The following is a 25,124-nucleotide window of genomic DNA, read 5'->3' on the forward strand; positions in this document are numbered from 1 at the left end:
AGGAGGCGGCCCTGGACCGAAGCAGGAGGCTGTGCACGGGGGCTGCTTCCCCCGCTCGCTCGTCTTCCCCAGAAGCCATCTGCGACACTCTCTGGACATGACTGTTCTCTGTGCTTCCTGAGAAACCCAGGCACTTTTTTTTTTAATAACATCTTTATTGAGATATAATTCACATACTATACAATTCGCCCATTTAAAGTGTTCATTTCAATGGTTTTTTCTATATTTCAGAGTCGTATAACCACTATCAATTTTAGAAAATTTTCATCACTTTAAAAAGGAACCCCCTCCCTATGAGCTGTCCCTACCTCATTCCCCCAACCATAGACAACCCCTAATCTGCTCTCTGCCTCTAGAGATTTGCCTGTCCTGGAGGTTTCGGATCTGAATGGCATCGTACTGTATGTGGTCTCTTGTGACTGGTTGCTTTCACTTAGCATAAAGTTCTCAGGGTTCATCCATGTCATGGCCTCTATCAGTTCTCCAGTCCTTCACATTGCTGAATAATATTCCATTGTATGGACCTACATGTTATTTATCCGTTCACCAGTTGGTGGACATTTGGCATCTTCTTGAATTTAATATATTAGCCGTAATGATAGCCGTGACCTATGGAGTACCTACCATGCGTAGGCACTTGACCTCATCTCTAATCATTACAATAGTCCAGGGAGGTAGGTCTGTTTCTCCCATCATTATTGATAAACTGAGACGTAGAGGTGAAGTGGCCCATCCAAGGTCACATTTCTGATGGAGCTGGGGTGAAGAAGGGGTTGGCCTGGCCCCCCCTCCGGTCCATGCTCTTCCCACTACTCCACACCGCTCTCTCCTTCTAGGAGGCTCTGAGGCCAGAATGAGAAAGAATCCACTCACTCAGCGACTGTCATTTAACGAGCCAACCGGTGCCACGTGGTGGCAAGCATGCATTAGTCACTGAGCTGATGAGACCTTCTGGAGCTCACTGTCCAGGTTAGGAGAGGTCGTCGCACTATGACACAGGTTCCAGTCACCAGGAAGAATGTGACCAAGTGCCAGGAACTCAGGGCTGCTGGAAAGTCCAGAAAAGACCTGGAGAGGAGATGGCATTTTGAGCAGGCTCCAGTGGACCAGGCAGGTTTCCTGGCAGAGATGGGCGAGTTCCCCGGGGTCAGAGACCAGGAGTCCAGGTCCACAGGGGATGAGCCCTGTCTCTCTGGAGGTGGGAGGTGAGAGGTCAGGAGAGGGGTTGGAATCGCACTGCGGAGAGCCTTGAACGCCAGGCTGGAATCTAGGTTTTTTTCCCCCTGGGCAGCAGGGAGCCATTGAAAGTTTTTGAGAAAGGTAAAATGAAAGTTATCCATTAACACTCTGGTGTCCTAAGCCCCTGGAAATCACCCTTCAGCAGTTGAGAGAAGAGCTGGCTCCACCCCTTGAGCATCTCCATATCCCTAGCAGCTAGGACCTCCCTGACCTATTGTAGGGGCTCAGTAAACATGTCGAGTGAATAAATGACTGGATGTGCCTGCCAGCCCCCTCCCCTTCACTGTCCTCTCCCGGTCCTTCTCCTGGCTAAGCTGAATGGAACATCTAATGTGTCTCAGATTCTCCCATCAGCCCACTCTCATCTCTCTCTCTCCTGGTCCCTCACCTTCCTGCTCCTGGCTACCTTCTCCTCTCTGGTCATAAGTAAATAAAGGCACACAGGCTTCCATGGTCCCACCTCTGTCCTAGGCAGTGCAATTACCTTAACTTCTCACAAATGCCCTCAGGGCTAGACATGAACTGCACTTTGCAGATAAGGAAATTAGGGTTCAGAGTCGTGAAGGGACTTGCCAGGCTGCTGAGTGGCAGAAGTGAGCCTCACACCCAGACCTTCTGACTCCACCTAGTGCTTCCGGCTTGGGGTGTGGAGTGTTGAGGTTTGGGGGGGAGGAAGAGGAAGCAAAGGAAGAGATTGGGGGGTTGGGGGTCCTAGGTCAAGCCTCCATCCCAGGACCAGGCAGGCACATCTCAGTCTCAAGGCTCCTGCCCCACCTCTGGGTCCAGCTGCCACACTAGGACACTGCAGCCAGAATCTGCCACCTGCATCCCGGAGGCCACACCCCAGGCTGGGGCAGGAACACACAGGCAAGCTCGCACGTTTCACAGGACAGCCCCAAAGCTTGCGGAGGCAGAGCCGTAGTTGCCTTAGGCAAGGATGCTTTATTTATCTACAAAATTATCCCCCAGAGAAAAATTGTATATAATAATACCCAAAGTAAATAATCATTCCCCTTCTCAAAGATGAAAACATGTCCAAAAGGCTTCATCAGAAATCCTTCGGTCAAGCAGGCCAGCTGGTTCCCAAGGCCCTTAGAGTGGCCTGACTCTCATCGCTGTTCTTAAAACCTTCTAGAACCTTAGCCCCAGAAAGAACCTCCAACTCCAGAAGCCTCTCGTTTTACAGATGGGAAAGCCGATGCTGGGACCAGAGAAGGGTCAAACCAAAGGTCACCCCGCGTCAGCGGCAGAGCCGGGACTCAGGCCCAGGGGACCCCGCCCCCGCCCGTCCGCTCCTCTCTCACCCCGAGGCGCATCGCCATTCTGTCCGCAAGGCTGTGCGCCTGTGGGGGTGAACCGGGTGCCACCTCTAGATGTTGGGTGGCACCCAGTGACAACCTCACTCTGCACCCGGAAAATCACCCGGCAGCACGGAGCCAGGCACGGAAGGGCGTCAGGCCCAAACAGGCCTAGAAAAGCAGGTGACACACATCGCTTCCCCTGGGGCCAAATGTGCCAAGGCCATGCGCGTCCTGCTCTGGATGAGGAGACCCTGAGGAGACCCGGCCATCGCCCTGGCTTGGGGTCTGTAGGATGTCGATCAGCTTAGCAACTGAGATTCTTTTCTTGCTGTTGCAAAGGTAGCTGGCAGCTAAATATGGCTTTCTTTTTTTTTTTTAGAACAAACAATGGGTACTTAATACCAGTATAGCCTGGGTAGGCAAAGATATTCTGGACACGGAGTGGTCCAAGCTGAGGACAGATGTCCAAAAGCATCCGCAGGGCTGAAGACTGAGGGCTCCCGAGCTAGGCCCTGGCGGGGGTTCTCTCTGCCCGCCGGCACTCGCGGTACACGAGGATGGGGTGGACGAGCGTCACAAGAGTGAACAGCACCAGCGTCACGTTCACCTGGAGCGGGGAGAGGAGGCGTGAGGCGAAGCCCGCACCCAGCAAGGGACCAGAATCCCGCCCTGTTGCTCTTCCGCTTCTCAATCTGACACTGGGCGTCCCAGGGGAAGGGTCAGCGGTGGTTTTTCACTCCGTCCTGTGGGGCGGGACGGCGGAGGAATACTGGGCCCATTTCCCAGGTGAAGAAACAGAGGCCTCAGGAGCATTTAATGACCAGCTCGAGGTCACATGGGAAGTCGGTGGAGGCACCGGCCAGAACACATGTCTCCTGGATATTAAGTGAGGGTCGCCGATGTCGCAATCCAGTAATTCTCCTCTCCTCCCAAGTCCAGCTCTTTTTCTTTTTCTCCCAATGACTGATTTCTACTCCTGTTCTACACTTCGCTGAACTTTTTAAACGAGGCTAACAAGCTGTGCAGTAGTCAGGGCACTGCCAGGTTTGGGGGTGCCCTCTGCTGGGGCCCCACGGAGTCGCCCCAATCTGGAAGGCCGGGAGCCCTCCCCTTCCCTCAGCACAGTACTCACATAGAGCGGGTCATTCTGAAGGGGGCCTTTGATGAGCATGAAGATGGGAAACTGTAGCAGAGACACGATGGCCGACAGGGCCATCACCAGGCCAAAGAGCTTCCCAAAGTGCTCCGAGGGGAAACTGGGGAGAGAGACACGGGGGTTCCAGCGAGCTTCAGGGACCCTCCCTCCAAGTCGGGGCCTGGCCTCTCTGGGTGAGTCTTTGTCCGTCCCTTGCTCCCGCCTGCCCTGTCCCAGGCCCGCCCTCACCCGCCCACACCCTGACACAGCCCTTCTCTCTTCACGTCAGCCCGGACTATCAAATCACAGAACACAGAGAAGGCACTGTGCTGGGCCCTGGGAAAACGGCAGGGACCCAGACCCAGGCTGTGCCCTGGGGGTGCGGGAGTGGGGGGGTGAGTGTCACGAGGAAAAGACAGACACAGAGACAGATCACTATATGCCAGGCGATGGGTACGCCATCAGAGGAAGCAGGACTTGTGTGAGCGCCAAGGGCATCCGCTTTCTTTCCAGCTCTTTCCTGGGAGAGTTGGAACAGAAGTGGGCCCTGGAGGGCGGACTGGATTTCTCACCACATAGATTGGGGGGGGGGGCGGGCGGGCGGAGGGGAGAGATGGCGTGAAGACTCAAGTATGTGTCCCCTCCTCCCAGTCCCCACCTCCAGGCACCACCCCGACACCTGCTCCCAGACTCTGTCTCTCTCACCTGACCACCTCCAGGTCCATCCTCATCTCCCAGTTCCTCACCTCCAGCACGCTTCTTTTTGCCCCAGTTAGTCCCCCATTATGCGTAACCCTCCCCAAGCCCACTTACGCAAGGGTGAGGAAGGAGGCATTGCCCCCGTAGAGGAAGGAGCGGCTGATCACTTGCAGGATGAAGGTGACGTACTGGAGGGGGAGGACACGGACCGAGGCACAGAGGGCAAAGCCCAGGCACAGTAGAGATGTCAGGGCCAGCGAAGGCACCGCTGAGCAAAGGGCTGCGGCAGAGTCCGAGGTACCTGGTCCAGGAGGGAAGAGGGGAGGCTCCCTGGAGGAGGTGCCACGGAGGGCAGGGAGGGGGCAAGAGGATGGGGAGAAAGGGAGGGGCCGCCGTCCACCCAGGCAGAAACCTAGGGTCATCCTTGAACCCTCCTGCCCCTACATGCCCATCTCCAAAATTGATAGTCCACCTCCTAGATGTCATTCAAATGCAGCCACTCCCCTCCATCCCCAGCGACTCATCGTGGTTGCAGGGCATCATGGACTCGCTCGCATATTTTTGCAATGGCCTCCAAACAGATCTGCTCTGGCCCCCTCCCACCCAGAGCCAGATATTCCAGGTAGCACTACTGGTCATAGCAAAGGACTGGAAACTAACCAGATAGCCACCAAGCGGGGAAACGCTGCATCAGCTACGCTGCAGCCACATAACAGAACGAGGCAGCGGCTGAAGGGCCCTGCCGTGGAGCAGGACAGGGATGAGGAAGGGGTGAAAAGGCAAGATGGAGTCACTCTAGCCAAAGTGACAAAAATCAGAGGGGGCTGACACATGAGGAACGCGATTTTGTTTTACTTTAAGGAGCCTGAGAACTTAAACTTTAGAACATTTTGGTTGTGCGTCCAGGCCGGGAGGTACGTGAACCCTATAGATTACCCTCTGAAGAACTTAGGTTGGAATGTCCACGTGTCCAGACCACCAGCGCAGACCAAGCTAGGAATGCGGGACTGATTCTGTTCAAGAATGCGCTTTTTACCATAAAAAACTATCAAGTTTTCCTTTTTCTCTGGAACTCTCTGAGTATTGCCTGGTCATGTTTCCAGCATTGTAATTCGCACACTTAAGGCCCTTAAATAAAACTGTCACTTAATTCTAGGGAAGTCTCCTGATTAATTTACACTTGGTCGACAGTTACACAGAAAGAAAACCACAGAGCACGATATGCGATACGCTGCCTTTTACCTAAGGGAGAAATTATATATGTGGTCTTTCTTTAAGAACAAAAGACAATAAAAATAATTACCAAAGAACGAGGGAAGGATTGGAGTATAAGGAACAGAGAGGGAAATGAAATTTCTTTGAATAGGACTTGTTTCACAGGTTTGGCTTTAGAAAAATATAAATTTTTTGATAAGTCAATGTTTTAAAAATAAAGCTAAATAAAAGTAGTAGGAAAAAAACAAGCAAAGCGATCCCAAAAAATCAGAAACAAAATGAAACCAATGAACGGAATTTCATATCAAGTTGGTAACTTGTAAAACACAGTAATTTCACTGTACATCTCTCGTGGGAGATAGCCTGAGGATAAGAAGGGAAGGAAGAAAGGAAAGGCAGAAGGAAGGAAGGGAGGGAGGAAGGAAGGAAGGAAGGAAGGAAGGAAGGAAGGAAGGAAGGAAAGGAGGGGAGAGGGAGGAAGGGCGGGAGGAGCAACGGCATGTAGCGATTATATAATTAATAATATTGATATTGCCAAACCAGTAATTATACATAAAATATGTTTTTAAAATATACGTATGTGGATATGTATATAGTGTGTATATATATATACACACACATATATATATAGTATATGTATATAGTATTTTTAGGAACCAAGATCTTCAGAGGAAGAAAAAAAGATACAAATATAAAATCAAGGAAGCAAAATTTGAATTAAAATATCAATATTAGGTATTCATGATGTGCTTCTTCATCCAAAAAAAAATATGGATATCTCACCTCTCTCCAAAGCTTAAAAGCAATGACACTGCGGGAGAATTAAGAAACACTAGCATCCAGACTGCAGCCTCTAAATGTCATTTCCCATTAAAGGGACCCAGGGCTACTTGGAGAAATGGCTGGCTTCAGGTCTGGGGCAGGAAACACACCCAATGAAATGGACCTGAACATCTGATTATGCTAGAAAGTAAAAACACGTTCTAAATCTAATAAGATTATGTCTAAAGGACACAGACACGGGATTGGTAAAGTTTCCAATGGCTAAAGATGGGACAATTGGAGCATCAAGAAGAATTGGGATAGAAACGGGTTGAAACCCATTCAAATATATCTAAAATGAGACTTTCGAAGAGAAACAGCCAGTAGTCACCCCGAGAGGTTGCTAAGGCAACCTCATTATTATGAGATGTAAATAGAGGAAAAACCAAGCATTTATTTCAGGATAACAAAATAAATAATAAGAGGAAGCTTTTCTTTTTAGAGGAACTCTAGAAGCAGAAGGGAAGATAGAAATAGAAAATCACCATTTTGCAACCCTTATAAAATAATGGGTCTAGGCACTGATCATCAATGGCTGCTAAAATCTTTAGGCAGACAGCTGGTGGGAAACTTTATAACGGGCTGATGAGACTGACAATGTCTGAACCCACTGATCGATCTGACATCATGATACAGGGACAACCGGTACCAGGGGCCTGCCGATGGGAGCACATTAGAAGCTCACGGCTCCACCTCTGAATCATGCTTGCCAAAAAAAATATGAAACTGAGTCTCCTCAGCCTCCAATCTGCCTGTTTACAGGAAATAGCCAATCAAAGAGACATTTTTAAATGACACGTAAGGGATGCCAGATCTGAAAGGTGGGGGATTTGACAGGACAAATGACCCAGTTTCTTCCACAAATAAACGACAAGAAGAAAAAAAAAGTGAGGTGGGGACACAGATTTAAAAAGATATATAAGGCACATCGACCAAATACAGTGTGTGGATCCTAATTTGAACAAACTGACTGTAAAAAAGACATATTTGAGACAACTAAGGAAATCTGAACAGAACTGCATATTAAATAATATTAAGAAACTATTGGGTTGTTTTAGGTGTGATGATGATGTTCCGGTGATGCTTAAGTAAAAGAGGCCTTACTTGTTAGAAGTACAAACTGGTGTTCCCGGATGAAACAGTTTGATGTCTGAGATTTGCTTTAAAATACTCCAGGAGGGGCAGGAGAAGCAGTGAGGGAAGTGGGGGAGGGGCGTAGATGAAACTGTAGGAGAAAGGTGACTCTCTGCTTTTGCCCGTCCCCTGACACAAGCACGTGCACACACGTACACCCGCCCCAGGTGAACATACCTCGAAGCCCCTCCCTTACACAAGGATCGCGTGTGAGCTCCTTGGCACGGAAGGCTGCCTTTCCTTTCTTACCTCTCTCTCCCCTGCCCCTCCCCCACTGCTCCCCCAAAGCCCTGGGCCCTGGCCAGCCAGCATGGCTTTCTGGGACTCCCCAGATTCCTCACTGTTTCCCCATCTCCTTCACCACCTCGTCCCCACGGTACTCCCGGGCCAGTGTCCCAGGGCCCCCTCTTCACCTCCTTACTCCTTATTCATCCTGTAGGTCTCGGCTTAGATGCCACTTCCTCCAGGAAGCCTTTTCTGACTCCAATCCCATTCTCTCCCAGAACGGGTGATGTGCTCTTCTTCTTCATGTCCCCATAGTCCCCCGTGGCCCCCTGCGGGTGTACCTCATGGATCATAATACCTTTCTCCGCTCTCTAGACTGAGAACAACTTGAGAACAAGGACATATTTCTTGTCTATTGTTGAATCTGGGGCTATGGCTGGCACATAATTGCCACTCAGTGACTAGCGGTTACGATGGTTGGATGGACGGATGGACGGATGGATGGACGGATGGACGGATGGACGGACAGACAGGCAAATGCAAGTAGAAAAAGAATTTTTAAAAAGAGAGAAGATGCAAGTGGAAGTAAATGAAGGCCTCTCCCCTCCTGGTCCCCTGATGCTCTGGAGCCCAGGTCTCACCTGTCTTTCTCGCCTCCTTCTGGTACTTCTGCTTCAGCCGGTCCATGAGCAGACCGTTCCACGGGGCACACAGCACTCCGAAGAACTGCGTGATGGCAAAGGCGTTGGTGTAGCTGCTGACTGCAGGGAACAGAGAGAGGCTGGGTGGTCAGAGACTTCCAGGACTGCCTTACAGGAGAGGACCCTCCCACCCTGCCCTTACCCTGCCTGGCCTTCCTCCCCGCACCCCTGCTCAGACCTTCCTCCAGAGCTCGTCGCCCTGCTGAGCTTAGCACCCCGCACCCTCGAGGTTCCAGGTCCCCAGCTGAGATGTGCGGACTGACGGCCTCCCAGCTCCGCCATATACCTAGTTCCCTGTCCCCAACGGCCAAGTTGGTCAGCAGCGAGTTGAGGGTGCCAATGAAGAGGTAGTGCCACAACTGGATCACAGACAGCCACACCAGGTGCCAGGCAAAGCGCTGAGAGAAAACGTAGCTCCAGAAAGAACGCGCTTCCTGCTGCTGCACCGGTCCTGGGGTCTCTACGGGGGAAAGAAGGGTCTGGGCATGAACCATGAGGCAGGCAGAAGGGCGAGGGTATAGAGGCCTTCGTGGGACAGCCTGAGGGCCAAGCTCACCTAGCCTCACCTCCTGGAACTCATCCGGTGTGCTCCCCAAGCCGCCTACACCTTGCACATCCCCGCCTCGACGCCCGCGTCATCCTGGCCCTACCACTTGGAATGACCCTCTTGCAGCTCTGTCTGCTGAAATCTGTCTGTCTTTCACAGCTTGGGTTTGACCCCACTTCCTGCTCTACACTTTCTGCATCTTCCTCAGCCAGGATGGTGAAAAGAAAGACAAGGAGAGGACAGTAGAGGTGACGTGAGGGCTGGGGGCAGACGGTTCCACATCCTCTCCTCTCTTTCGATGCCAGGACCGTGGTTTCTTTTGGAAATCCTCCCCTCCCCCCTCTTCTTCATGGTCCCGATGGGACCGTGAGTTGAGTGCCCTGTTCCTCACCCAAGGTGGACCCATTCAGTCATTCTCCCTAGAAGAGGGCTGGCTGTGACTTCAGACGGGGTCCCCGAGGGCTCCTGGCTCTGCTCTCCCTGGGGCCTGGCAAGTTCATTTTTCTCTTGACTTTGTGACCTTTCCAGAATCCTGTTCTTGTTTCTACCTTAGCCAGCAGTGGTTTGTGATGTTTATACCAAAGACCCAAAACAGAGGAGGGAAAAGAGGCGGCCATGGAGATGGGACAGTGTGAGACCTGCAGAAATGGGGACAAATAAGCCAGACTTAGGACTGAGGGGGAGGGGGGAGGGAAGGCATGGATGGAAGACTGACTTTGGGGTTTGACAGATGAGAAAGAGAGAAAAGAGGAACAGAACAGAGAGACAAAAGTCTTGCCCATCTCTGCAAAGTGAGGGGTCGAGAAGATGGAACCTACAGGTCCTTTCTCCACCTGACCTTTCCTGAGTCTGTGTTCCTAGGGGAGCTCTGGGGGTGAGGAAGCAGGGCAGCCACAGGGAAAGGCCGGCTCTGAGTGGGAAAGGGCTCGCCCCGCTCGGCTCACCTTCCTTCGGAGACAGAAACTCCTTTGACTGTAGATCCAGCTTTTTGGACTCCGCTGTTACCTTCTTCTCCTCTCTGGGGCGGCTCCAAGAGCCCAGGCTGTGGAAAGAGAAGCCCCAACGGCCCAGCCAGGGACTGTGAGCTGAGCCTGCGATTCAGGCTGGAGGTGAGCGTGCAGTGGATCCCAAGAATCACCTCTTAACAACCCCAATGCCCAGGTCACAGCCCGGACCAGTGAAATCAGAATGCCTGGGTGTGGGAGCCAGGCTTCCATGTTTGTTAAACATCTCCAAATGTCCTAGTGATTCTGAGAGGCAGCCAAGTTTGGAAGCCACTGGATGTATGGGAATAGTAAAGGCTGGGTTCGAATCCCAGCTCTGCCTCTCTCTAGCTGGGACTTAACCCAGCGTAACTCAGACTCAACCCTTCTGAGTCTCAATTTTCTCATTTGGGAAATGGAGATGAGGATCTGAGAGGATGGCCATGAGATGAGACCTGAGCGCACAGTGGGTCTACAAATAGTAAATGAGCAGCAAATGCGTGCCCTCCCTCTACCACATGCGGTGACTAACTGCACAATGGTCACATTTCTTCACCTCCTCTGTTCCCCACCCTTTGCAACGGGACTGCAGCTCTGACTACTCCACACCCTCTGAAGCTGGACTGGCCTCGTCAGCTGCTTCAGCCAAGAGAATGCAGCAGAAGTGATGTTATACCCATTCCAACCCTCACCTTCAAGAAACCATGGAACTTCCGCCCTCTCTCTTGAACCCTGAAATCACCATGTGAACAAGCCCAAGCTAGTCTGCTGGAGGATGAGAGCCAGGGGACCTGGACATCCCCATCACCCCAGATGACTCTCAGATAAACCCCATGTGAGGTTCCCCTAGACCAGCCAGACCCCAGCTAGTCCACCAGATGATCGGAGACATGAGTGAGCCTGCCAAGGTCATCCAAGTCTGTCCCTGATCAGTAGGACTAGTCAGCTACCCGCAGACTTGTGAAAATAATAAATGCTTAATGTTTTCAGGCCATCGGGTTTGGGGGTAGTTTGTTAGGCAGCAATAGCTAACGGATACACCCCTGTTCTAGTCCTCTCCTGCGACACGTTTCCTCCGCCTTACTCTAACCATGTCTGTCTTGCCCCCTGCTTCCTACCCTGGGTCAGACGAGGGACTCTGGCCTGCAATCGCCTTACCCGTAGCTGTAGTAGGGGGGCAGCGGGTAGGGTATGTGCCCCCGGGGCATCAGGAGGAAGGTACGCACAACATGCCAGACGCTGCAGACAGAGAGAAAGATGAAGGAGGCCCTGAGGCTGATACCCTTTTCATAAAGGAGCTGCAAAAAAAAAGAGAGAGAGAGAGAGAGAGGAAAAAGTCAGTGTGATGCCCGGGTTCACGGTAGCACTATTCACAACGTCCAAAGGGTAGAAGCAAACCAGTCGCCCATCCACAGATAAATGGATAAACAAAACGCGATACCTACATACAAGGAAATGTTATCCTGCCTTAAAGAGGAAGGAAATCCTGCCTCCTGCTATACAACATGGACGAACCCTGAGGGCACTAGGCTAAGTGAAAGAAGCCAGGCACCACAGGACAAACACGATAGATTCCACTTATAGGAGGTCCTTCGAGAAGCCAAATTCATAGAAACAGAAAATAGAATGGCGGTTGCCAGGGGCTGGAGGGGAGAGAGAACAGGGAGTTATTGTTTAATGGGGACAGAGTTTCAGTTTCACGAGGCTGAAAAGAGTTCTGGAGATGGATGCGGGCGATGGCTGTGCAACAGTGTGAATAAACTGAACCGAACGCTTAAAAAATGGTTACGACGGGAAATGTCATGTGATGCGTATTTTATCATACAAAAAACAGTCAGCGTAAGAAGCAGGAGCATGAACCCCATTTCCAAGAATGAGTCTTCTTGCCCTCCATCCTGGAAGCGGATCAAGGACACCCAGTGCACACACGGCCTCCCCGTCACCCCAAGGCTCAACCAGCTGCCAGGGAGGCAGGCCACCCATCCCCACAGCCTCACAGAGCCTCCACGTGCGGCTTCCCAGATCATCTAACCCAGTGCTTTTTTTTTTTTTTTTCTCAATAGCAGCCACGTCCTTTTGTTCAAACCAAATTTTACACAAAAATTCAGCTCATGAAACACACCAGTGGGGAGCAGCCCAGTCATTCTCCTCGGTGACTGACATGCTGCTGAAGAGCACCCCTCAGTGTCCTCGACACCAGTCTGAGGGACACTGATAAAGCCCAACCTCCTTATTTTACAGAGGGTGAAAGCGAGGTCCAGAGAAGCACTGTGACTTGCTCAAGGTCAGAGCAAGCGGCAGCAAGGTCAGCCTGACCTAAGAACTCTAGCTCCTGCTTCGGCTCTCTCTCCTTCCAACTCTAAGGCGGGGGGAGAGAAAGGGAGGCATATCAGTGGAAAGGGGGACAACCTGGAAAGTGGCTCCTGTACCAGGGGTAGGAAGGCTTGAGTAAGTAACCCAGGGGCTCAGTCTCTGGGTGGCCGTCCAAGCCAAGATGCTCATGGGACTCAGCTGGTCTCCTAGCTGGGTAGTGACTCTCAGAGATCCTTCGCTCTTCCCCCAAAGGCCCACTGGCTGTGCCAGCTGCCTCTGGCCTAAAATAAAGCCCAAAGGGAAGTCTCAGGTTGGGCAGGTTCAGATGTCAAGGACCCTCACTCTTTCATTCCTTTCACTCAGTCATTCTCAGTGCGCTAGCTTTTGTCTTCCAGCTTGCTGCTGCATAATCACAGAAGAGCTGCCAGAGTTCCGGCTATCACACCCTCCCACAACATGCAAAGAGGAAGAGTGGGAAGGGGACCAAGGAGGAAGCCTTTCTTTTTGTTCTGCTCTCACCTTCCATCAGGGAGAGAAATGTCCCCTAAAGTCTTCAAATATAAACGCCCTTCATCCCATTAACAAGGACCCATCACTAACAAGGGGGAAACGGATTGCCAATTGGCTTAGATCAATCAAGATTCATCCCCTGGGCTGGGCACATCACTGCCCAGGTGAAATTGCTAGCAGTGAAGAAGGTGGAATGGGCTGTTGGGTGGGCCGCCGATGGCCCGGCAACAGTCCGTACCCCTGAATCCTAGCATTAACCTTGAAGGGAGCTGGAGAGGCCTCTGTGTCTGCCCCTGGGGACACTAGCCATCCCCCACTTCCTTTACAAACCAGACGCTCACAGGGGTGCAAACACCCAGTTCCAAAGAGCTCCCACCCTCTGCCTACCACTGGCCTAAGCACACATCATAGACACACCTTCCCTTAACCACTGCCCCAAATCACGTGTAAATGTAAAGAGGGGCTTAAGGATTACAAGCTCGGGTTCTAGAACCAGATAGGCCAGGCTTCAAGTTCAAGTGTCACATTTACTAGCTGCAGAAGGGTTAATGGAGAAGAATCATGAAAAGTTCACCAGACAAGTGTCTGGCATGTGTAAGAGTTCAGTAAATGTTGGCTATTGCTAATTCTTACCTTAATGATAAGGAACACAGCTGAGGAAGAGTCAAATGCTCCATTGTAGAGAGTGATGATGGTTGAGCGGTGTTTGCCAAATAGGTTCCCAATCTGGAAAACACGTGACCAGCCTGAATCACTTATGGATTCATGAAATAAATATTTCCTGTGCACCCAGCAGGTGCCAGGCTCTCATTATACCTAGACCCCCCCTAGACCAGCCAGAAGCTACCATCTTGGCTTGGGCCAACCCGGTTTGAAGCAGCTGATATAGAAAAGTGTTTTGCCTTCCCCTGCCCTCCCCGGCCTCCTGCCAGGTGCCTGGGACGAGGACCGACTACTCCCACCTGCAGATTGGTGATCAGAAACAGGATTCCCCCGACAGTGAGCATGGGCATGGCCAGGAAGAGCAGCAGCGCTGAGTCTGGAACAATCAAAGACAGAGGTGGGTCGTGTCATAGTGCAGCTCAAAACGGGGCCATATAATCTGGCTCTCACCCGCCCTAAGTCTCCAACAACCCTCGGGCGGGGCCCCAATTCTAACCAACCCTCTGGAAACTGGAGTTTTAGGGGAGTAGTCAGGGCTCCCCTAAATGTCCCCACAGAGAGACCCTGCAGAGGTCTCCTGAGCCACCTGTTTCCCCACCAAAGTTGGTCCTCGGTCTGTGGCAGGCCTGGATCTCTGCAAATAGAGGCAGGACTTAAAGTGAAGCCACTGCTCTCTTCCCTCACTAACCTACAAGTAGCTCTCTATTCACCCTTGACACGGGGAGAGAAGCTTGGACTCGGGTCCCCAAACCCGCCTCTAATTCACTATATGGCTTTGAGCCTGATACTGAATCTGTGACTCGGGCATCTCCTCTGTCAATGGGAATAAGTCCCTGCTCTTCCTGTCTCATGGGCTGCTGTGAGATCTGAAGGAAAAACTAGCCATGGATTGTCCTTCCTTTGTTCATTAAACTTGGAGCACTTCCTTCATGCCAGGCAGTGTGCTTGACTCTGGAAATTCAGGATGAGTAAAGAATACTTCTTTCCCTTTAAAAACCAATGTGGAAAAAAATTGTTATAATAGGTCTGGGAGGTGTTGGGTAATAGCAGAACCACCAAAATGCCAAGGGCAGGGGGAAAGCTTGAGAAATGAGTCTTTCCTAAACCACAGATCTCTGCCCACCTTCATGATTTTGGCAATAACCCATGCCTGTTCTATTATTTGTCTTTAAGTTAACAGTGCTCTTATCCAAAAGAAATCTATTCTTTTTAAAGGAAACTTTATATCACAATTGTAAATGAAAAGCAACTTGTCTTGCTTGTCACCATAGAAAGTGACTACAAAGATAAATACGATGAAAGAGAAACAATGTTATTAAATCGTAACTGGATACAGTTGCCCTCAGAAGGTTCAAAGCCTGAAACAGGCTCCTGCCACCTTGTTGAATCATACTAGCCCCACAAGGATAGCTTTGCTCATGAAATCAGAGACTGGGGTGGGGGTGGGGGGACTAAAAAGGGAGTAACTTTCCCACCAGGTGGGTGATTCAACGTACATTTGTTCGTATAGCATGTGTGTGCTTCCCAAAGTCCTCTAAAGTAACGATCATTCTACATGTTGAGAAGGGCAGTAAAGTGTCATGTCATGTTCCTACTATTTGCCATTCAATTTCTGTCCTTATGAAAGGTACAGCTCTCCTCATGCACTAAAGGTTGGTTGCGATTCCTTTCACAATAGGGTCAGCGTGGTCCTAATACTTTTTTTCCCCAAAACAAAAAGCCCTATTTTATGCGGGAAGGGAGAATTGTTGCTCAAAAGACTTTCATATGAGAGGCAAACATCCCCCCACATTCAGCCACTTGAAACTCATTTATAGGCTTTTAGGAAAGATGAAGCCAGTTTGATGAGAAGAGTGGTTTTAGAAAACTGGCCTGAGGTGCCAGGCTATCTCATGAGATCTGTTTGGACAAAGACACTCAGGCTGTGTTTACTGGGCACAAAGGGAGACAGCCCGTGACGCCCTCCGGCTTCAGCACAGGTACTACACACGACTAACCCCCAAATTGAGCCACCTGATCTGACCCTGGGGGGGAATATTGGAAGGCATCTCTTGGCCAGCCAGGGAACCCAGGCCACTTCCCACTAACTTGCTCTGTGGCCTTGAGCAAATCTTTGCCAGGGGTCTCTCTCCAGCCTTAGTTTTCTCGTCTCTGTAATGGGGGAATGAACCTGATCGGAATTCCCAGACTTTGCGCATTTTACATGTTTATAGACCAGTACAATTTGAAAGGAAAACTTTGGACTACCATAGGGTGGTCAACCCTGACCCTGCTAAGTAAGGAAATTTTCAAAAACAACTGCCATTCACATTATCATTCCGTTTTTAAAAGAGCATTTTCACACGTGGAAGAGGAAGAATGTAATCGTTTGAATAGGTTTTACTCTCTGAAGCGACCCCTCCATTGTCCTTATTCTTCACCTTTCACGGTAGACTACACTGTCTTCATGGACCAGCAGCCACTCTTCTGAGGAGTCTTTCAGACTCAAGGTCTGTGGATCTCTGAATCACCACGGAGGTCAGCATGTACCGCCATCACTCGCGGCACCCGCCCCATTCACCAGGTGGCCCTGAGCTTCAGGTGTCCCGTCCACCCACCCAACAGCACTCACCTGCAGAGATGAAGGCGATGATGAGCGTGGCGGTAGTGTAGAAAAATCTGAAACACACAACGGGAGATGGACGGTGTTGTCAAGGAAAGAGAAATCTGGAGGGACAGGGTGGTCGAAGTCCCAACAGGCCGATCCCTTGGAGAGGGGGGTGAGTGCCTGGTCTCCGAATCAGAACCTTGAGTCCTGCTTCCTCTTTGCTGTGTGACCATGGGCAAGGCACCTCCCCTCTCTGGGCCTCAGTAACCTTTTCTGGACTGAGCTAAAAGGAAACGATTGGACTGACCTAGACCCTAAGCGTAAATTTCTAGGGTGCTATAATTTCAGGACCACAAACCCAAGATTATGGGGATCTCTTAGAAGTTTGGGGGCCTGCAAGGCATAGGGTAATTAAAAGCCATACCTAAATGTGATATTGTGATTTATAATAAAAAATATGTATTTGGTCTTTGTCCCCAGCCTCTGACACAGGGCTCCGAAAACCCCTAAGTGATAAGAACACTAGTATCTTTTCTTCTCATGAGGGGACTCTGGGTGGGCTCTTGGATGGGGCCTGGTCCCCAGAAAGACTAAGCCATGATAAGAATCTTAGAATTTTCAGTCCCTTCTCCAACTTTTCCAGCACTGGAAATGGAGTTAATCATTGACCATGCTTCCTTGGGCAAGCTTCCAGAGTCACAGTAGTTCAGGGAGTTTCCGGGTTGGTGAACAAATCCACATGCCAGGAGGGTGACACACCCCAACTCCACGGGGACAGAAGCTCCTGCTCTTGGGACCGTCCCAGACCTCGCCCTATGTACCTCTTCATCTGGCTGATTATCTGTATCCTTTATCATGTCCTGTAGTAAACCGCTAAACATAAGTAAGTGTTTCCCTGAGTTTTGTGAGCTGTTCTAGCAAATAACTAATTCCAAGTGGGCGGAGGAGGGGGCGGTTATGCAACCACCAATTTGTAGCCAAGTCACATAGAAGTGGAGAGGGACTTGGAGACCTACCACTTGTTGTGTGCACCTAAAGTGGAGGGCGGTCCCGTGGGACAGAGCCCCCACCTGTGGAATCCGACGCTACGTCCAGGCAGAAAACGTCAGCACTGGGTTAACTTGTGGGACACCCAGCTGGTGTCACAGAACTGCTGGTGTCACAGAATTGCTCAGAGACCTCCCCACACCCAGCTGGTGTCACAGAATTGCTCAGAGACCTCCCCACACATTTGGTGACCAGAAGTGCCAGAAGTGAAGCGTTTCTGTGTGAAGGTAAAAGAGAAGACACGGGAAGAGAACCACAGGTTTTTCCGGGATCGGTGTCAGTGAGGTGGGATGTGCCAGAACGCTCCTGGCTCGTGGAAACATGTGGTTTGGGACGAGAAAGGGTGAAAGGCTATGGGGCGAACAACCTTTGATTCCCCTGTGGCCACGTGATGCCCCACGGTGCTGCGGTGCTGCGACCAGTTACTAAAGGCGAAACTGACCAATGAAATTTAGAGATGGCTCCCACTCTTAGAGAGTTGGTTCACTGGAGGCATCAGAAAATGCGAACTCATAAAAATAAATAAAGGGAGCTACACAGTCTCCTGGTCGTTGCTATCCGTAACAGCTAAAATGAAGTTTAAAAGAGAGTGCCGACCTTGATGCCAGACCAAGGACAGATTTGGGTCAGCCTGAGCTTCAGCCACCAGCCTCAAAGCTGGCTGACCAAGGGAAAAATGATGCCAGGACGACAGAAAGTACCTCTAAGACCTCTGGTCACCAAGAAGGTAGCCAGTGCGGAAGAGGAGAAAAACCAAGACACTACTGAAACCAGAGGGCGTTGTGTGAGGGAGCTGTTTCATTTTGTGGATCGGTATTACCAGCTTCCCGGGACACGCCACTGAAACGGACCGTGAGAGTAAGTAATTTGGGGCTGTCTTTGGTTTTGAATGGGGCAGAGCGAAAGAGAGTGTCTCGGTGGATACAGGACCCATAGCTCACTAAGGAAAACTCATACGTGTCTATATGTGATCCAGACACAAAAGACACTATTCCTGAGGGAACGGCCAGCCTGGCAGACTGGAGAGAAACCACTGTAGAGTCTGTGTCCCCCTATCAATGCCAAGTGGATGAGGCAGCTGATTCGCTTGGTATGCAAGCCACATTGGACTGGCTTTATGATAACCAGGAGAGCCACACTGAGTATGCCCAGGTCATGGGTTAAGGGGGCCCCCACATTATCTTGTGGCTGCAAAACCACAGGAAGCCTTATCGAATGTGCCAGCTGCGCTTGCCCATGTGAGTCTCATAGATGCTAATAAATATGTCGGTCTAATTAACAACAGAACGGTAAAAGGCAGAGGAGAGAAACAAGGGTTGGGCTTTAGCAGTGTAGAAATTTTTAAACAGTTATTAAGGAATAATGTGAAGAAAGCGAATAGTACCGTGTTTTCACCATCAAAATTTAGAATCATAGTCTCTCTTTCTTGCCTTTGAATAAGGCCAAAGAGAGATATGGTCTATTTTGACAACCTTAAAGCAGACTCCAGGAATGTCACCAAAAATGGCACGACCTTTGCAACCAAACCCGACAACCAGTACTTCATCATTTTCCTCAGTAAAATTCAAACCCCCGTCGACTATAAAGGCTGCAATTTTTTTTTTTCCATTCTTCTCCAGCCAGACCCTGAGGCACTTTCTGATGGCAGAATATGGCTATTTGGCTTCCACCCCTGCTTTTTCCAGCACGGTGCCCTCTGGATGAGAAGTACCCCCCGACAGGGCCTGCCTGCAGGGCCAGGCCCCAATGGGCTTTCCTGCACTGTTCAATCATGCCACTTCCGCTCTCGTCCAGGGGCTAAAAAGCTCTCTAGAAGTATGAAGCCCAGGATGCAGGCCCCTCCTACTGGCACCGTAGTCCTTAAAACAAAGGTTTCAACACAGCACTACCAAAGGCTGGGTGGGCCAAGAGGACCCTTTGCTAGCCCCCGCAAACAAGTCCAGTCTATTTATCCCAGTTTAGAAAAATTTCTAAAGCCAGAAGACAGAGATTACAATGAGAAACCTGACCAACAATTGCTCGTGGCACATTAATCAGGTTAAAGATTGACCAACGGGCCGTGGTCCCTGGCTCCCTCACTGGAGACCCAAAACTCTTTGCACAAGAGTGGGTAAATATTTATCGGAAGGTTAAAAAGAGAAGTTTCAGGACTCCTTGGAATAGGAGCCTCACACCAAAACCCATTGGAGAAGCCTTGGTGCGTGCTTCAACTCTTACGAGAGAACATGAAATTGTAAGAGTTAATAAGACTGCAAAAATCGGAATGTTTAAGCAGCCTTTATGGGAAGAAGTTGTGTTTCCTTTACCTGAGTGTTTGATGAGAACGGCCAATGTGTCAGACTGGGGAACGCTTCCCTTATCTAGTATTACAAAACCAAAACCCGTTGATAAAAACCTAATGGAGGCTCCAGCTCGGTATGTAAGGGTTGATGGGATCAAGGCTGACGGAATTCAGCTTGTGGGAGAATTGGTATGTTTGAGCAGGATGTAGGGGACGTGGTCTTTTCGACTCTTTTACCCGATCATATTATGGAGACGGACACTGTGTCTGGCTGGGGAACAGTTCCCTTACCTAGTAATATAAAACAGAAGGCATAGAAACCTGCCCGTCGAGCCACGTCATTGGACCTGCTAAACGGGAGCCAGGAAGAACACCTGAGTCCACAGGGAGTGAGGTGGAAGCTGGAATGCGGGAGGAGACACGTTCTCAGTGCCACAGCCCACCTGGAGCCCAGACTGGGGCTGCGGTGAGGCTGGGGGGCACCTCCCAGTGATGACTACTCGGTTTGGAACCAGAGAATTTCCATCCGAGAGGCATTTATTATCTTGTTATCAGACATTTATTGAAGCTACACCAATGACCGAAGGACGTAAAATGATCTTAGAACGTGAAACACCCATAACGTCTGGGAGGATGACGGAGAAACGCTCTAACGAAGGCAGCAGTGCCCAGGAGTAAATTGGAAAGGTTTCTAGGGGTCATGCTGCCTGGGCAGTGCGAGGAGGAGGTACTCACGGCAGGGAGCCTCTCTTCCCCTGAGACCGACTCTGGAACTGTGAGAGGAGCTGCTGGATTCTGCTGTCACTTGGACAGTGCCCTACAAGGGACTCTTAACGGACCAACAAGAGCTGCTTGGCTTGTGGATGGCCATTCCATGCTGAATGGACAGTTTCCTGTTTAGAAGACCACCACCCTGATCAAAGAAAGCAAAAGCAGATCAGCTCCGGGGGCTGAGCTGCAGGCTCTTCTCCTAGCAGAGAGGGAAGGGCTGAACACTGGAAAAAGCACCTGTGTTTGGGTTTTTACTGACTCGTGGGCAGTGGCCAATGGCCTGGCCGTATGGTCGGGCAGAGGGCAATGGAAACTGATTAAAGGGATGTAAGGGCGGCCAGCCCTGTGGAAATCGCTATGGCACTTGAGGGGTGCATTAAAGTAGGACATGTAGATAGATACGCAGCAGAAGAACCCCTTTCCAAGTTCAGACAATGATTGAAATCAACAAACAGATGTCCCTATGTGCTCACTTAAGGTGGCCACCTGGGTCCATGAAATAAGTGGATATAGGGGTGTAGCAGCAGTGCAGAGATGGGCTGGATCTAGACATAGTCCTCTTATACCCTCTGAGGCACAAAAGGCCACTAAGAGCTGTTTTGTCTGCCAGCAAAAGAGACAGACTGCAGATGGCCATGTGGCAGATTGCCTGGGGGGAAGGCCCTGAACAGAGCTGGCAAGAGAGACGGGTGCTGGAAGCTCTGGGCAGCTACAAATGGGTCCTGACAGGAACAGACACTGGTTCTGGCCTGGGCTTTGCTTATTGGTGGTAGATGAGGATGCTCAGAGTGCTATCAAAGGACCTGCTTTATACCAATTTGGATGGCTGACCACTGCTTCTTCAGACCAAGGAACACCCTTTACAGACCCTCATGTCCGACAATGGACAGAGACAGTCTCCTCAGAACACTGGTGTGATGGAGCATTGGAACAGGCAATTGAAAACACTGGTCGTTGAAAACGGGGCAGATGAGAGCGGGGAGGGCTGGCTTGCACGCCTTTGCGAGTGTGCGCTCACACTCAACACGAGGGGGACTACGGGAGTGTCCCCGCTGGAGAGATGCCATCCCAAAATATGCCTTTGGGATATGGGTTCTTTTAAGCTGGTGATTTTTAAGAAACACAAGACTCAGGAAGAACGTTTGACCTTCCCCCAAACGTCCTAAAAAAAAAACAAACTGTCGAGGACCTACTCCGGGAAGAGAGCCAACATCACAGATAACGACAGTTTCATCTGAACTGGGAAGAACCTAGCAAGGCTGTTCGATGGGAGGCCTCTCTATCCCACTGTTAATGACGGTCCAGCAAATATTTGCTAAGCAAACATTTGCTTCATCATCTCCACGCTGCCTTCTTCACCTCAGAAGTGCCGAACCACTACTCCTCCCTTCCTCCTTGGCTCAGGATTGCAGGTACGCCCCAACTGCCTGATTCGGCGGGCCCCCCATTCTTATGGAAGCCCTGTATATACATATATATTCGATTTGATTACTTTCTCCTGTTAATCTGCCTCTTGTCGATTTGATTCTTAGACCAGCCAGAAGAACTCAGAGTGGGAAAAGGGAAATTTTCTCTTCTTCCGCACAGGGGACCTACCAAACACCTGCTGACATCTGAAGTGGGGGTCGGTCTCATGGGACTGAGCCCTTAACCTGTGGGACACTCTCCAGGAAGGGAGCGTCAGAACTGAGTTAAGTTGCAGGACGCTTAGCTGGTATTACGGAATTGCTTGGTGTGGGGACAAGTCCACGCATTTGGTGACCTGAAGTGTCAGAAGTGAAGTGTTCTGTGTGAAAGTAAAGGAGAAACACAGGAAGGAAGACTGAGTTTTTCTCAACACGCCGAGGCCGGAGAAGGGAAGGGGCAAAGGAAGAGGAGGGAAGAAGGGGAGACAAAACGCCAAAGACCAAGAGACTGAAATAAAGTCATTACGTTCCCAGACGCTTAGAGAACAAGGGACCTGCTCCACTCTGGTCATTTCTCGGCCCAACCGGTCCTCCAGTCCCTCCAGCTGACAGCTAATCGCTCACGTGCCTGCTAGGAGGTATTTGTTTTGGTTTCTATCAGCCCCCAGCAGGCCATGTGACATAAGCAATCACACCTAGTGTGAGCGAGATCCAGTCCTTGGCCCTCCCTGACTCGTCTGCATGGGAGAACTGCCTTGATGCCCTTCCAGTCAAAAGGAGCCTGAAATTCCACCATCGGGGACACTCAGGAGACCTTACCTTACCAGCTGAGCCTTCGGGGAGCGATGGAGGGTGAGGAGATGCTGATTAAGCCTCAACCCCCTGGGTGTGAGTCTTGTAGGAGATGCGGATAAGGATTCCCCAGGGTGAAGGCAGAGTGACAATGTTAGGTGTTTCTAATTTGGTAGCTTTGGCCCCAGGCCAGCCCTCACAGGAAGGAGGTCTGGGCTCTTGCTCAATTCAGGATGTACTGAAAACACATTTGCATGGAGCAGAAGAAGGAAAGGGAAGTAGGGATGAGGGAAGAAGGTGGGTCTGCACCCTGGGCTGTTTCCAACAGAGATGCTGGGGCATGGCCTGGCGGGGCAGGCCAGCTGCCTGGCCTGTGTCTCCCTTCAAGCAAGGCTGCTGCCAAAAGAATCTCTCTTGCCCACCTACGCCCAGCCCAGGCCTTTGGGGCTTACATGGCTATGAGGCGGGCCACGGTGGTCTTGAAACGGTCAAAGATGTAGCCGGTGGGGAAGGTCATGAAGTTGTTCATGAAGGATGCCAGGGTGAAGATGAGCGAGAACCTCTCGTCCTGGGCTTTGCAGTCTGGAGGAGAGAAAGGACAGTCTCAGGAGCCCAGGGTGGGCGGGCCAGCCTCCCACTCATCCAGCCTTCCTGCCAGGTGGGCACCCAACCTGGCCCCACTCTAGGGCAGCCTCTTCCATCTCAGACAGCCTGCCAAGTGGAAAGTTCCCCCTTAGCTGAGTTGAAATGTGACTGCCCCTGATCCCTCAGAAGCTGGTACTTCCCTCCCCAGGTACCCCTTAGACCGAAGTTGAGAAGTGGGGGACAGGGGAGGCTGACAGTCCCTTCTTTTCACCACAGAAAGGCTGGCAGGGTGAGAAGGGAGTAGACTCCTTCCTACCCCGTTCTGCCAGCCACACACACCAGACCCAACTTCCTAGAGAAGGCATCCACCCTTTGCCATCCAGCTGGTGGCACTGCCCGTTGGCCCCTTGCCAGCCCCTCCCTTACCATTCTGCCCTGTGGCATTGCCCATCGGCCCAGCATCTGGTTTACACAGCTCCTCAAAGTAATGCTCGGTTTTGAAGACGAACACCAGGGACACCCAGCCGAAGAGGACGCCGGCGAAGCCAAGGCATTCCAGCAGCCCTGTGAGCAGGGTGGCCACGCGCAGGGGCAGGCCCTGGCCTGACATGGCCCGAGGTGCAGCAGACCCTCAAATCCCACTGGTGGCCTCCGGGGCTGCCCACGGGAGCTGCAGGGCCTGGCGCTGGAGCACTTGGAAAATTCTTCAGGCCGTCCTTTCCGTTCACGTAGCTCTGGCTCTGGCTGTTTCCGGCTTGGCAGAAACCATGGGCGGGTGATTCTCCGGATCCTATCAAACAAGACACAGGCCGCTTGGTACAGAGGGCTTGTGGGAAAGGTGGAGGTGGACTCAGTGCTCTTCATGGGCTGGAGAGAGAGGCCAGCTGTTAGAAACAGCTGCAAAAAGCCTTTCTCCATCCAGTCGCAGCTGGCAGTGGGTGGCAGAGCTGGCACCGAACCCAAATTCTGGAGACTGTCCACAAAAACGATGCCAGCGGCAACTCTGAACCGGGCACAGGGCGCGAGGGAACTTATTTATGTCAGAAACCCTCACAACAACCTGACAAACTTGGTGTTTTATCTTCCGTTTACTGACAGGGAAATTGGGCGATTTGTCAAAGGTCACATGGGCTAGTCAGTCACAGAGGGCCAGTCTAACACCCAAAATATCCCAGCTCCAACGGGATCCTCCCTAACCCTCCGCCAGGCCGCCCGCCCGTGTCACCTCCCTGCCGCCTCTCTTCCTGTCCCCATCTGCCATGTGCCGGCAAAGCGCCCAGAGGCGGGCCACCACCCCGACCCCATGACCTTCAGAACGCCCGCCCTCAGAGGCATCCCTGAGGTCAGCGGGCTCACAGTCCATTGCCCCCACCCCTGGCCCGGCGCCCTGGCCCCCTGGCCTCCCCGCCCCGCCGCAGGTGGCCGGCCCCGGTTTGGCGCCCTACCGACCTCCTACTCCCGGGCTGGCTCCCGCGCTGCTGCCTGGCGCGCTCTCCGCGGTTCGGATTCGCGCCTCTCTGTCACCGCCCCTCCCTGTCCCGTCATCGCCCCTCCTCGTGCCTGGAAGGGCCAGTGCGCAGGGCGGGTTTTGGAGAGGGGGGGCACCTCCCTCTCTGCATCGCTTCCTCCTCCTTCTGCTCGCGGTCTCTCGCGCCCTTTTTTCGCCTCACGTTTGGACCGTTTCTCCTGTCCCTCCTTTCAACCCCAGCAGTGGCCTTTTTCATCGCTTTTGATGCTCTTTCAGGCTCCCAGCGCCCTGGTCTTTCCTCCCTCGCCAGCAGGTTAGTGTTAATACCACTGCACGCACAGGCAGACCACAGTACCCAGCTGCTCACATGCTCACAGCACACACCCGGAGGACACACAGCTACCTGGAGACACACACAGACACCCCTCCCCCATTCCTTGTGTTTTTCCTTGACTACGTCGGTGGCACAGAACACATTTCCCCCCATCGGTCCGCCAGCCCCACACTTTCTCGTGCTCCCAGCAAATCCCCGGCACAGAATCAGAGACAAGAACCAGAGCTGGACAGCTTTCCGGATCCACTCCCTGGGGGGTGCCCTGCCTTTTCACCTCCTAAGACCCCTTTGATTACTCCCTGCCTCACCCCCAGCCCAGTTTCTGAAGGAGCCTCCCCGCCAGACTGTGTTGATTAAGTATTCATT

At 51.5% G+C, this 25,124-nt stretch overlaps 1 protein-coding gene across 1 annotated transcript; it reads right to left on the reverse strand.

The window, feature by feature from the left end:
* Positions 1-2,824: 2,824 nt before the first annotated feature.
* SLC43A3 (solute carrier family 43 member 3) lies at positions 2,825-24,521 on the reverse strand. The gene is made up of 13 exons (XM_006905996.3): positions 24,406-24,521; positions 23,383-23,746; positions 22,824-22,953; positions 16,099-16,145; positions 13,787-13,863; positions 13,458-13,550; positions 11,160-11,299; positions 9,963-10,060; positions 8,758-8,931; positions 8,412-8,531; positions 4,489-4,675; positions 3,673-3,796; positions 2,825-3,147 (listed from the first exon to the last, which is right to left on the reverse strand). Exons 2-13 carry the CDS (start codon positions 23,564-23,566, stop codon positions 3,046-3,048), a joined length of 1,476 nt encoding a protein of 491 aa, XP_006906058.1. The 5' UTR covers positions 23,567-23,746; positions 24,406-24,521; the 3' UTR covers positions 2,825-3,045.
* Positions 24,522-25,124: the final 603 nt, after the last annotated feature.

This window comes from Pteropus alecto, unplaced genomic scaffold (genome assembly GCF_000325575.1).
Source record: "Pteropus alecto unplaced genomic scaffold, ASM32557v1 scaffold91, whole genome shotgun sequence".
In the NCBI taxonomy this organism is placed as follows: Eukaryota; Metazoa; Chordata; class Mammalia; order Chiroptera; family Pteropodidae; genus Pteropus; species Pteropus alecto.